Source organism: Pleurodeles waltl, chromosome 4_2 (assembly GCF_031143425.1).
Source record: "Pleurodeles waltl isolate 20211129_DDA chromosome 4_2, aPleWal1.hap1.20221129, whole genome shotgun sequence".
Classification (NCBI taxonomy): domain Eukaryota; kingdom Metazoa; phylum Chordata; class Amphibia; order Caudata; family Salamandridae; genus Pleurodeles; species Pleurodeles waltl.
This window is the reverse complement of record NC_090443.1, coordinates 865,255,092-865,268,178: the sequence shown is the minus strand read 5'-3', so window position 1 is coordinate 865,268,178 and position 13,087 is coordinate 865,255,092. Positions and strand designations below refer to the sequence as shown.

At 43.3% G+C, this 13,087-nt stretch overlaps 1 protein-coding gene across 2 annotated transcripts in view; it reads left to right on the top strand.

The window, feature by feature from the left end:
- ACOT11 (acyl-CoA thioesterase 11) overlaps positions 1 to 13,087 on the top strand; it is a 409,284-nt gene that overhangs the window by 312,230 nt on the left and 83,967 nt on the right. For both annotated transcript variants that reach the window (XM_069232622.1, XM_069232623.1), the window contains exons 10-11: positions 1,193 to 1,248; positions 8,933 to 8,999. In XM_069232622.1, coding sequence (XP_069088723.1) covers positions 1,193 to 1,248; positions 8,933 to 8,999 — 123 coding nt within the window. The remainder of the gene's footprint in view (positions 1 to 1,192; positions 1,249 to 8,932; positions 9,000 to 13,087) is intronic.

Here is a 13,087-nt window from a genome sequence, read left to right as displayed (position 1 = left end):
ATCCCAGTCAATCCACTTCCTGCTACTTTCGGACTCTTAGGACCCCGTGCTTCTACATCCTAAATTTAAGGTTTGATATTTGGGTATGAAGAGAGGGTGCAGGGCGCTAGTTGTAAGAAGGAATTAGGATAAATCAGTGAACTATAAGTAGACCATACTCTAATTTTAGAGTCAAGTTGTTTCTTCTCGGTCAGCAGCTCAAGGAGTAACTATCTGGGGAGGAGGCTCACCCTCGGTTACGGAGGGATTGGGACAAGGAAGACCAGGCCCAGGAGTAATGAGGGTTACCCGTAAGTAATCAAAGCATGACCTTGCCAGACTGTTTACTCACAAACCTTCTTCTCCCACTCGGTAAGGTGCCTCTGTCCACAATCTACTGTACTGCTCCTCGGTGACACATTGTTAAAAAGGCCGTTTTAAATGGTAATTGAGTTTGTCTTACCTTTACAGGCATATAGCAGCAAGGTTCAAGTGGGCATTGAGATCCGTGTCTTTTAATGAAATGTATATATTTTTTAATTTGTAAATAGAAAACCATCACGTTACTAGGAAGAAGATTCACGTGGTGACTTTACATTGCTGGATGCTTTGAGGTTTCTTCTCCCCTCATAATGATGCCCCTAACTTCAGATGCCGCTGTAGCTCTCGGCATATATCAGTTAATTTCAGGGCGTTCCCAGTTACAGTGTTAGGTTATTACTGCTTATTGAAGATGCCCCTTTGGAAGGTGCTCATTCTGAATCCTGTCAGCAGAATCCTGGGTGGAGAGTGGCACCTGATAAATACTGTGGTGGGCAGTATCAGTAGGTTGTGCGATCTGTACCGCCCTGAGCTGTGTAAACTCAACATTTACAGTTTACCCTAATGATTGACCCAGATGAAAAAAATAAAAAAAATGAACGCGAACGAAAACTTACTGTCCGATTTGGATTTGCAGGGCAGTTCGAATGAGGCTCGGAATAATGTTTAGTCAGTTGTCATAGAGTTGTTTAGATGACTGAACTCTCGCATTTGTGAATTCCGATTCTAAATGTCCTTACCTTCTCGGTTTAATGTGTAAATATTATATTTGTCTTTCATTCATAAAAATTATACATCAAGTCGGTATAGTGAAATAATAATTGTACTACGTAGAGACGAAATGTTTCACTTCCTCGGTGCACTAAGGTGACAGTGTATTTCTCTTTTCTAGGACGGTGAAAGGCGATATCGGGAAGCAAGTGCAAGAAAAAAGATCAGACTAGACCGGTGAGTGTTGTAAATATGCTACTTGGAAACAGATAGGTAACACCGTTGGCCCCTGGGATGGGTGGAGTGCCAGGGAATTTGAGAAGAGGGATTATGGGCATTTATTTTCAAAAAGTTAAAAACGGGCGTCCCTAAAAATGAACCTTTATTTAGTCTGACTTCCATTCCAGATAAAATTAAAGAAAGCGTATTAAGGGACTTTAAATGAGACAGAGGGAAAGCGAAACCGATTATCAGTCATTTTAAATTAACCTCCTCACCATCCAAATAATTTGCTTGGATTATTCTGGCTTTACTAATGACATTAACAATTTAATAAATCACAAATAATAGCTAAAATGGTAAAACAGCGGCTTGCATCCTAACACTGAGGCCTGTACCCACCGTGATGCCTATATGAAACAGGATATAGATTTCCAACTTCTCCAGATTTACAAATAAGGACACTTGCAGTCCAAGAAGAGTTTTATAATGTTCCCAAAATGACCAATTATTTCAGTAGGTCTGCCTGCAGTGTTGTGCTACAATCACCTGTATAGTCAGATTTCACAGAGAATCCTACCCCAGCAGACGAGTAACTGGACTCAATTTAAAAGGTCTGAACTGGAGGTTCCAAAAATGGATTTTAACATAGAATTTACAATGTATGTCTCCATCAGGGGGTCACTGGAGACAGCCGAGATCCAAAAAGCGAACACCCTGATCCAGATTCTTGAAAGCTGCTTTCCTGAAGCACATAATGCCAGAATGTTACGTTGTGGATTGCCATATTCACCGAAGAATGCGTCATCTACATTAGTCAACCACAAGTGTCTTTTCAACACAGCTTTTTAGTGTGTTAGCCATTTTATGTAAGGGTTCATTGCAGCTCCCCCTCTGTAAATGCGAGAAGAAAGGAGACGTCTGTTTAAATATGTACTTTATATCAAAACGCTTACGGAATGATTATAAATCCGGCAGAGCCGTATTCCAAGGTGTGACACTGTATTCCTGCACCCGGTTTCCCAGGGTGTGGGACACTATACCCGATTTTACTAGTTTAAGATTCCGGCCATTAAAATGGCGCGAGGCTTTGGCTGCAATTCTGCTCCCCCTGCCAAGGCTATTCTTCTCTCTTCCTCCCCTCCCGTCCCAGCCTCCTCCCTCCATCCCCACCGAGGAGCCAATGCTCCCGTTCACCGCCTGCTGGAAACGGGCGGTAAATGGGAGTGTTAAACCTCTTGAAGTAGGGAACACCCCGGCAGAGTACTGCGCAGTAATTCTGTGCCCGTGCAGTTGTTCCCTATTATGAGGGGTCGCACTGGTAATAGGCGGAATTCCATGCAGAGATACGGGTTAAACAGTAATTTCTGTCACGGGGAACCTCTGCATGGAATTCCGCCAAACCTCTAGTCCGGACAGGAGTCATAAATAGTGTGGACCAGCTAGCATTAACAGAGAAAGAGTTGACTCCTCTGTTTATCATGTTTATAATTAACTGTAAGAGTTTCTGAAGGAAAATCTTAGTGAGTAAATGATACTGACGTATACAAAGCGTATAAGCAGGTCAGAATGAAGTGAAAACTTAGGTCAATGATGCTAGTTATCAGCCCTCACCCACTTGATGGACCCGAGCCACAGGCGTGGGTGTACACACAGGCGGTGTAAGGGACAATGTAGATTTTCCTAGTAATTTATGAAGGAAAGTCTTAATTTTATTAAAGACACGGAGGCGAGTATTATGCAGTTGTCTTTTCTTTATTTTAATAGCAGCTCCAGTCAAGATTCACTACAACTCCCATAAGGCAAACCACAAGTAGCCAATGGGAGAACAACAGAAGTCCATAACAGTGCACCAATCACCGTCGATTCCACGGAATAATACCCATCTTGACTGAAAACAGCCCTCTTTCCTTGTGCGGAATTCAATAAGAAGTAAACAATGGAATAATAACCCAACAAACACAAAATGCCAAACAAAGCGAGAAAACTTCTTGTAGATAAAATATAAGTCTCTGAAGGAAAACAGGCAGGTCTTGTCGACTCGTCGCTTGAGAATCCTTGAAAGGAAACATCAGGGAAGCCATCGCACCTAAACGATCTCTATGCAGAGGTTTGCTGTGTTGAAGTAGAAGCTAAAAAGGGAGGGTAATAAAATCACAGAGTTAGAATTTATAGTGGTGGGATAATACTCGCCTCCGTGTCTTTAATAAAATTAAGACTTTCCTTCATAAATTACTAGGAAAATCTACATTTTATGACCAGACCGGAGGCTCCTATTATGCAATTTTAAAGCGAATCTATCACATTAAATGAAGCATACTGAATCGGTTTGCAATAAAACACTTTGAATACATTATCATTAGACCAATCAGCCGATCTGAGAATATCCTCCAAACGAGAACCAGCCCAAAAAGCTTTAGATGCCATGGCTCCCCTAGCTGAATGCGCACCAAAAACAGAGGTATCAATACCAGCTAAAGTCATAATCCAGCGAACCCAACGGGCCAAAGTAGGAGAGGATACAGGATTGTAAGGTTTCCTAAAAGAGATCAATAACTGAGTAGAAGAGGACTTTCTCAAATCGGCTGTCCGTTGTTCATAAACTTTTAAACATTGACCCACACAGAGCTTGGGATGATCAGGAAAAAAGGGATAAAAAACTGAAGAAAGGTTAGTTTTGGTACGTCTCACTACATTAAACAGAACTCCGGAGGGAGTAAAATAACGAGCAGTAACATCAAGAGCTCTAACATCGGATAACCGTTTAAAAGATACCAAACATAAAAGCATAGCAAGCTTAGCCGATAACTGCTTCAAAGATAACAAAGGATTGTCGGGCCAAGAGCCAAACAACGTTAAAACTGTATTGACATCCCATAAACAACTGTATTTAGGTTTTGGTGGATTAGAAAATTTTACTCCCTTTAATAGACGACAAACCAGCGGATGTTCGCCAATAGGCTTCCCTTGGAAGTAATCATGAATCGAAGAAATCGCAGATCTATATAAATTAATAGTACGAAAGGACTTACCTTTACTGGCTTCCGACGCCAGAAAATTGACCATCAAAGACACATCCGCTGTAATGGGATCAACTTGTCTTCCCAAACACCAGCAACACCAGAGAGACCAAGCTGATCTATAAGCCTTCTTTGTTCCAGGAGCTGTAGCCCGGTCAATGAAGGCTGCAGCTTCTGCCGAAATTGAAACGCTAGATCGAGATTCCCCGAAATTTTCCACGCCGATAAAATCAGGGACTCTTGAAGAATTAAACTGTGACGGAGGCCTTGATGATTGGTCAGGAGATCTGGAAAGGAGGGTATCAGAATCGGGGAATCGATTGACAGTTCCAGGAGGGAAGGGAACCACACCTGGGAGTGCCAATAAGGGACTATGAGGACTAGAGAAGCTTGCTGACGTCTGACTTGTGCCAGAACTCTGGGAATCAAGATAAAAGGAGGAAAGGCGTAATTGAGGGAAGACGACCAATCCTGAGTAAACGCATCGAAGGCTAGAGCTAGAGGGTCTGGAAGCCAACTGAAAAATCGTGGAAGCTGAGTGTTTAATCGTGAAGCAAAGAGATCTATGTGGAAGGGACCCCACTTGTGTAGTAGGACGTTGAACACCTGTAAGTTGAGCATCGAGTCGCTGGAGTCCCGAAAAAAACGGGAGTACCAGTCCGCTACCAAATTGAGATTGCCCGGAAAATATTCGGCTTGAACCGAGATTTTGTTTTGAAGACAAAACTCCCAAAACCCTTTCGCTAATTCCGCTAAAGGCCTGGACTTTGTGCCTCCTAACCGATTGATGTAACGCACCGCCGAAATGTTGTCCATTCTGAGCAGAACCGAACAGGAAATCCTGTCTCTTGCGAGGCTCCTGATTGCAAAGAAGCCTGCAAGCATCTCTAAACAGTTTATGAATTTGATCTTTGAGGACGGTAGAAGGAGAGTAGCTGATACGCAATCTACCAAAAAGCCTAGGAACTCGATTTGTTGAAATGGATCTAGAGAAGATTTCTCGTAATTTACGATAAAACCTAGATCTTCCAACAGAACGAAAGCAAGACGCACTTGTGACAAAAGCAAAGCGCGAGTCTGACTCATGATCAAAATGTCGTCCAAGTAAATCACCAGGCGTATGCCTCGAGCCCTGAGAAAAGCCGCTACTGGCCTCATTAATTTTGTGAAGCACCACGGGGCGGAGGAAAGGCCGAAAGGAAGAGAGGTGAAACGAAAATACTGACCTGCCCAGTGGAATTGGAGAAACTTCTGCGAGACGGGATGAATGGGAACCGACAGATAAGCATCCCGAAGATCCAACCTTACCAACCAATCGCCCCGAAGAAGGGTATCTCTGAGATGAAGAATAGTTTCCATCTTGAAATACCGATAAAGAACAAACTGGTTGAACTGTTTCAAATTGATGACTGGACGCATTTTCTTGTTCTTTTTCTGAACCAGAAAAACGGAACTGAGGAAACCTGAAGGATCTAGAGGACAAGGGACAATAGCTTGTTTTTGCAGCAGAGATTGAATCTCCAACAAAATTAAATCTGTCATTTGATCTGAAAACTGAGGAGGGGGAGGAAAAACCTCTTGAAAAGGTTCTGACAAGAGTTCTATAACATAACCTCGCACTGTGTTTAAAACCCAAGGATCCTTTGTGAGATCCTCCCATTTTGACAGACATAACGCAATGCGGCCCCCCACCACCGGAGTAAAGGAAGTCTGACTTACCGAGTTGGGTCGCACTTCTGGAGCTACGGCCTCCTTTTGCCCTGAAAGCCCTGCTTCTTTGGGGATAGAATTGAGGCCTGTAATCCTGATAGGTGTTCTGGTAGGTACCGCGGGAACCTTGGTTGGCATAAGCTCGGCCGGCAAAGCAGTTCCTACCTCTGCCGGCCCTGGTGAAAACCCGAGAAGCTAACATCTTTTTCAAAGATTGCTGCGCCTTATCCAACGAAGAAAAAGTGGTCACATACTTGCTTAACTGTTTAATAAAGGAATCACCAAACAGTAACCCTTCTGCTTTCACCCCCGGATCCGAACCGGCTAAGTTAACTAACTTTGGGTCCAACTTGAGCAAGAGTCCCTTCCTCCGCTCGTGAGTAATGGAGGAATTAGCATTTCCTAACAAACAAACAGCTCGCTGCGCCCATAAGGAGAGCTCTTCGGGGTCAATGGCGACTTGTTCCAGCTGAGCTGCTTCCGCTATATCAAATATACGTGTCAAGGGACCCACAATGTCCAAAAGCTTATCCTGACATGTGGACCAGGCTTTATCCACCCCTTTACGGGGATCTTTGCCGTATCTGGTAAAGAAAGTCAGGAGCGAAGAATCAATCGCTGGAGTCGCCGTTATCTTAGAAGACAGAGCTGGGCAGGGACACTCCGATTTTAACTTCCCCCGGACCTGTTTATCCAAGGGAGTACGAAGTCTTGCAGTGACATAATTCGCCACATGTTCTGAGGGGAGCCACTCTGTGGAATTCGGATGTTGTATATCTCCTGGATCGAACATAGGTACCCCTTCAGAATCCAGAACGGCTGAGGACTCCAAAACATATTTGGGCTTTTTGAGAGGAGGAGGGAAAAGCAACCCTCCAACATCCTCATCCGAACTACCCTCATCCGACTCTGGAACGTTTTCTTCCTCATCAGTGTCCAAAATCTTTGTTATTTTAATAGGAGATGAAATGTGTTTGGTTTTAACCATGCATTTTCTCATAGACTTAGCTATTAACCCCTCCTTATTAGGAGGCCCATGAGGAACCACGTCCTCCGCCATGTGTGAAACATTGTCACTTCCAGTTAGCGTCTCTTTTTTATTTTTTGAGGAGACTGGATGCTTTCTGCTTTCCCCCGCAGAATGGGCCAGCATGGTCTTGGACACGATATTAACCACCAAATGTTCCAAATTTTTTGACAGTTTTTGCCAAGAGGTAACTATAGCCTGATCCACAGAAGACTGAATAAACTCATTTAAATGTTCTTTTAACACATCTTCCTCCTCCTCATGAATTAACTGAGGCTGAGAACTATCCATGGTAACAAAATGAAATCACAATACTCCTTCAGCCAAGCCAGGTAAGGGTTAAACCTCTCACACAGAGAGGAAAAGAGGTATCTGGCCTGTAAGGGTTAAACCTCTCACACAGAGAGGAAAGGAGATATCTGGCCCTGCCCACGGGCGGAGTTAGCTGAAAAGAGACGGAGCCGGGAAGTGAAATTGACCCTAAGGACGAAAAGTCTGCTCCGACGAGCCTCAGCCGAGCCCCAGGAGCAGCGTTGAGGTAAGTGAACCGTTTCTTCAACGCGCGTCGGCTGAAATAAGCCAACGCGTGCTGAGGAAACTCAAACGGTCACAGAGACCGTTACCGGCCGCGTGCGAGCCGGGAAAATGAGCAAAAACACTTGCGCCTGACAAGCCGATTTAGCGATCCACAAAGAAAACTAAAGTCACAACATTGATGCCAAACATATACAAATGACGTGCCAACTATAAAATCGAGGAGAAAAAACGAAATAATACTTATCTTGACTGAGGAGCAGCAAGAAAAGAGGGCTGTTTTCAGTCAAGATGGGTATTATTCCGTGGAATCGACGGTGATTGGTGCACTGTTATGGACTACTGTTGTTCTCCCATTGGCTACTTGTGGTTTGCCTTATGGGAGTTGTAGTGAATCTTGACTGGAGCTGCTATTAAAATAAAGAAAAGACAACTGCATAATAGGAGCCTCCGGTCTTGTCATAAAATAGCTATCATTCTTGACAGGCTCCAATGTCTGTTATGCTATTAGCCCTTTAATTAACTGTAGCAGCGGCGTCACGCCCCCTCTCCCTCCCTCCAGCAGTGTGTGCTCCTCCCATTCATAGCACCAATAACAGAGGTCTGCTGTGGGAGAGGCCGCAGCGCACCCTTGTGGCCGCGGTTACACTCTGCGTTCTGAGGAGTCTTGTGCGAATTATTAACAGGCAGCTGATAGGAGGGGGTGATCTGTTTTAAGTATATTAAAACTGCTTTAAGATCGCGATGTTGTCCAAAAGTAGCTAAAACCTCTCTGAAGCCACTGGACTGCTTTTTTTATAGCACCCTCTAAAAATCACATCTACCACTTTTTTCATTTTTTTGCTGTGAATTTGAAACAACCCCAGCTTGTGAAGCTGACTAAGTCTGCCATTGTTAAGAGATAAACCACACACAAAAGCAGAATGATAAGTGTAATGGTCTAAAATGTTATTTTATGCCTTCTCTACCGACGTAAATGTATCCTATGACCCCACTACGGGGCGCTGTTGATTGCAGCAGTTGCCAAATACCAAGGCTGCCAATATCTGTCCCCCTCACACCTCTTTCTCCCACCACTCTGTATTTCCAGTGTTCATCCGACTCTTGCAGGTTCTTTTTTATGTCGGGTTTCTCACCAATTTGTCACTTTTGTCCTCTCTTTTTCATCTTCGTCCTTCTTTCTCCATATTCTGTCTTTATCTCTCTTCCTCTGGACTGATTATTGTTGGGGAAGTAATCCCGGGTACCCAGAAAATATGTTGCAGCTTCCAGCCCTTGCAAGCACCGGCAAACATTGAGTGTGTAGTACACCTGTCAGATATGTACTTGAGACGTGTTTTGATTGCCTTACATGCCCACATGACTCTGACTGCCTAACAATATTTTAACCAATCAAAACTTTTTGTCATAGGAAATACGTCATCTCTTGTAAGCAGTGTGAAGTACCATTGTCCGTCCACTGGGATCCAAGTAACCGGGTAACCTCTTTCTTTATAAATCTTTTTATTGGGTTTTTGGGCATAATGTGAGGCAAGAAAGACTGCATGGAGAACGCATGCATTTGTAAGGAGTACATTCAGCTGTAATACTTAGAAGATGATATACTGAATAATATCATGCCTGTAGAGCTAAAGTAATGTAAATGGACCCTGCAGTGATCACAGTGGTATTTGAATGAAAGCAGCCTGCAAATGTGTTATTGGTTGTTTTGCCTTCCTATCGTGCCTCTAAAATAACATTTTAAAGTGTCTTTTTCTGATCCAACTTTGTTGTTGCTGAAAGTTTCGACCCGCATACATTTTTCAAGGATACAAAGAGATAACCATAAAAGGCCATTTCCGTAGCTTCTTAAATTACTTTCAGGCATTACCTCCATTGTGATGGCTCTTGGAGACGGAGACTTCGGAAATGTCTATTCTTTGCTGCCTAACTCTTAGATGCGCATCACTCAGATAAACAAATCATTTAGGTCCACATAGTAGTGGTAAAATGGGGTCGCCCCCATCAAACTTCTGTTGTTTGCAGTTTTCCCATAGACTAACCACCGGCCCTTAACTAGTGGTACTACACGCGGAATGTGGGACAATAAGGCATGCAAAACACGTCCAAATACTACTCAAGTTTGTTGTTTTCCCATTTCTTGCACAAACTGTACAAAGGTGTATATGGAGAGTACCTTGTGCAACACTAATCTGGGCCTGTTCATTTTGTGCTCAGATTGGGTCTGTCGGACCCTGAAAGTATCTGGATTGCACATTCTTAACTTTTCAAAACCGAGAGGCTAGTTCTGAGCATAACGCCTCTCCTGAAGCAGCACTCTCGCCCTATTTCAGGAAGAGAGACTGATGCAGGCCTTCTGGCGCCTGGATGCCAAAAAAAACGACACGCATTTGTAAAACCGATAGGTCTGGCTCTAACATACCAACAATGTAAATATAGGCATTTACAAATACTGTGTGCATGCTTTATATGCACAGCTGTTTAGCACAGTAAAGTCTGTCCTGCTGGCTTTGCAAATGCCTGGAAAAGCAGCAGAGATATGGCTTTCTGTGTAGAATGCATATCGGGGAAAAAAGGAGCTGCTGAATGCGGCAAACAGCATAGTTGAGTTTGTTACTCAGATTTAGAATAATCCTTGCTTTCGAATGGAACCACGTTCTGGAAAGTGGAAGGATACTTTGGCAGCTGATAGCATGAGGTGAGAAGGTAATACTCCTCTGTGTGAAGCCACGCCAAAGGCCACTCTGCATATTTTAAAGAATTGCAAAACATTTGTCACCCAGGCAGCTGCACTGTCATGCCAAACCTAACAAGCATTTGCAATGCAACGGGTCTCGGGTTTGCTCATGTTAGAGCTGATAGCGTTGTAAACTCCTAACCCAACTTTTCACCTATCGGCAAAAGTGCATTTATGTACGTAACCCGAAAAAGTGCAATTAACTATGTAAAGCGCTCAACTTCTGCCAAGCGAAATCGCGCTAGTAAATTAGAGAAAAAGTTGTCCACGAGCCGGACAGAAAACAGCGAGCCTCGCAAGTTTTCTGAACTTGGTCGATGCGCTCGAGGAGGGCTAGCCACCGGAAAAGGCATGACGTATGCATGCCTTCGACTAATGAAAGCAAGCAGATTCTAATAGGCAAGCCCACGAACCAATGAAAAACACTGACGTGACTTCAACAGGGCTCCAAGCCGTTTTCTAAACCCTAAAGCGTCTCGCTGCAGTACGCATGCGCGAGCGCATGCAACGCAGGCTCGACCCTAAAAAGGCAGGCGTAGATAGGCCATTATTCTGACAAATGTAGAACAGTAACATAGACTAAATTTTGGTGTATCTTGCCTAAAAGTACCAGAGCACAAGCAAAAGCTTTTCCTAATTTTACACCAATAATTGGAGAAAATGAATCAGAAACAACGCTTGCACATTTATCTCTACATTTGCTGAAAATTCATGTTAACTGATTATGGTTATGGTATTAAATAATGTTGTATAACAGCAAAATATTTGACATTCTGTAAAATGACTCCATTAGTGGGACGGTGCTCATTTTACCCATATGGCAATGCAGCATACCTCCACTGTACATAAACCACAGAATGTAGTCCTGAAAGTACTACCACTGATGCCCTAAACATGTCTTTATAAAGGTAAGCTTTTCTGTGTTGCTCAGTGGTACTAAGGGCCCCCATAACATGCCCCAATAGCTCCTCCCCAGACTTCCCGATACCGGCGAAGTTGATAATGGTGGGGAAGGAGATGGCAACAGAAATAACAGGGATCACAAGTGGGATCCAAAAGGTCACCTTAGAAATGAGGAAATACAGTATTTTTTTGAATATAAGTACTGGGTCTTTGACCCCACCAAATCAGACACTTCGGGACCTACAACTGCACTCTGTCAGAAAAACTGCTGTGCTGCTTCAAGGACTACTACCCTGATTTGGAAGAACTGCTTTTCGGCTGTGCTGCCCTCCTGCCTGCTGCATTCTGACCCCACTGATGAAGAGCTGGACTCAGCATTGCAACTGAAGTGATCTCCAATGGCTTGTTGGTTTGCCTCCTGTTGCTAGAGACTCCGGGATGTTGCAGGAGTAAAATCGGTGCATCACAGTTGGAGCCCAAGCAACTTCTCCGGAACCACAGCATTAATGACGCATCCCCTGTCTGCTGGAAGTGGCACCTGGCGCATCTGCATTGACACAGCACTGAAACCACCACATCCCCACCGTCACTGAAGGGCAACCAATGGATCCCTTCAACAGTGTGGAGAAACCTGGTACAATGGCTTCAGAAACTAACGTATCACCATCAGCATGTGGGAAAAATCAACGCATCCCTCTACTGCAGGAGTGACATTGACGCATCTACAGATGCATCAACCCCACATCTTGTGTTTGCGATGAGGATCAAGGTATTCTGTTCCCCATGCCTGCGTGGCTCTTGTACCCAGCCTATGTTCTATTGCAGTCAGCTTGAACTGTGACTTTGTTTGGCTCCAGTGCAACCTTAAGTAACCTCATAACTGCTATTTGCTTCTAAGCACTATTTTTACACTTGTTCTTCTGAAATTCATATCTCAAATTGTATTTATTGGATTTTTGTCATTTTGGTCTTATTTTCTTTAGAATATAATAAACCATTGTTCTAAACCTGTGTGGAGTCTTTTTGTGGTGTTTACATTGTGTTACTGTGTGTGTGTTTCACATATACTTTACACATTGCCTTTTAAATTAGCCTGACTGCTCTGTTCTAGCATACCAGAGGGTGTATCTGACTTACCCTGACTAGGATTGTGGTTCCTACTAGTACAGGGTGCATAGTCTGACAACCTGGAACCCAATCTCTAACAGTAATTTTTTGTAATTAAATAACTTATTAAAATGAATAATCAAATGAAAGTTTGGGAGCCAAATAACTTTAAAAGTCCCCTTAGCCCATAAATCTTCAAACTAAGAACTAGAAAGAAAAACACCATTCTCTCAAGGTGTGCTCTGTGATGGTATGTCTGAAACTGATGATGCAAAGGGGAGGCATCTGGTACTGCAATGCAGCAGCACATTTTTCGTTTTCTTCTCTTTTCCAGTCTGTGCTGCTGCAGCGAAAAACATACACCATAGTTATATTGGAGAAATGTGTCATTGTAATGGCATATGTTTGACCTAAAGGTCAAGCTCTGTTCTAAGACAATAGCTGTACTTGCTATAACAAAAAAAAAAACTCTGGCTCAGGCGACCTGATTTTGCTGTGGAAGCACACAGCTTCTTCTGTGGAAGCACTACAGGCATGTACTACTGTACATCAACATGTGGGTGGAGCAAAAGCACTTCTCTTTACTACTCTGAAAGCTCTTTTTTAAGTTGCTCATATAACGCCTGGTGACAGCTGTGCTGTCAAGCTAGACCAACATTCTTCAGTCCTTTTGGAAATACTTTTTATGCCCTCCTTATTCATATGAGCTCAAAAAGAGAGTAGATATTTAATTTATACGGTAATGCACCTACAGACTTGTATTTTAAATATAAAGTGTTGGGAGCATCAATGTAGTGAATTATGTTTAATGACATTAAT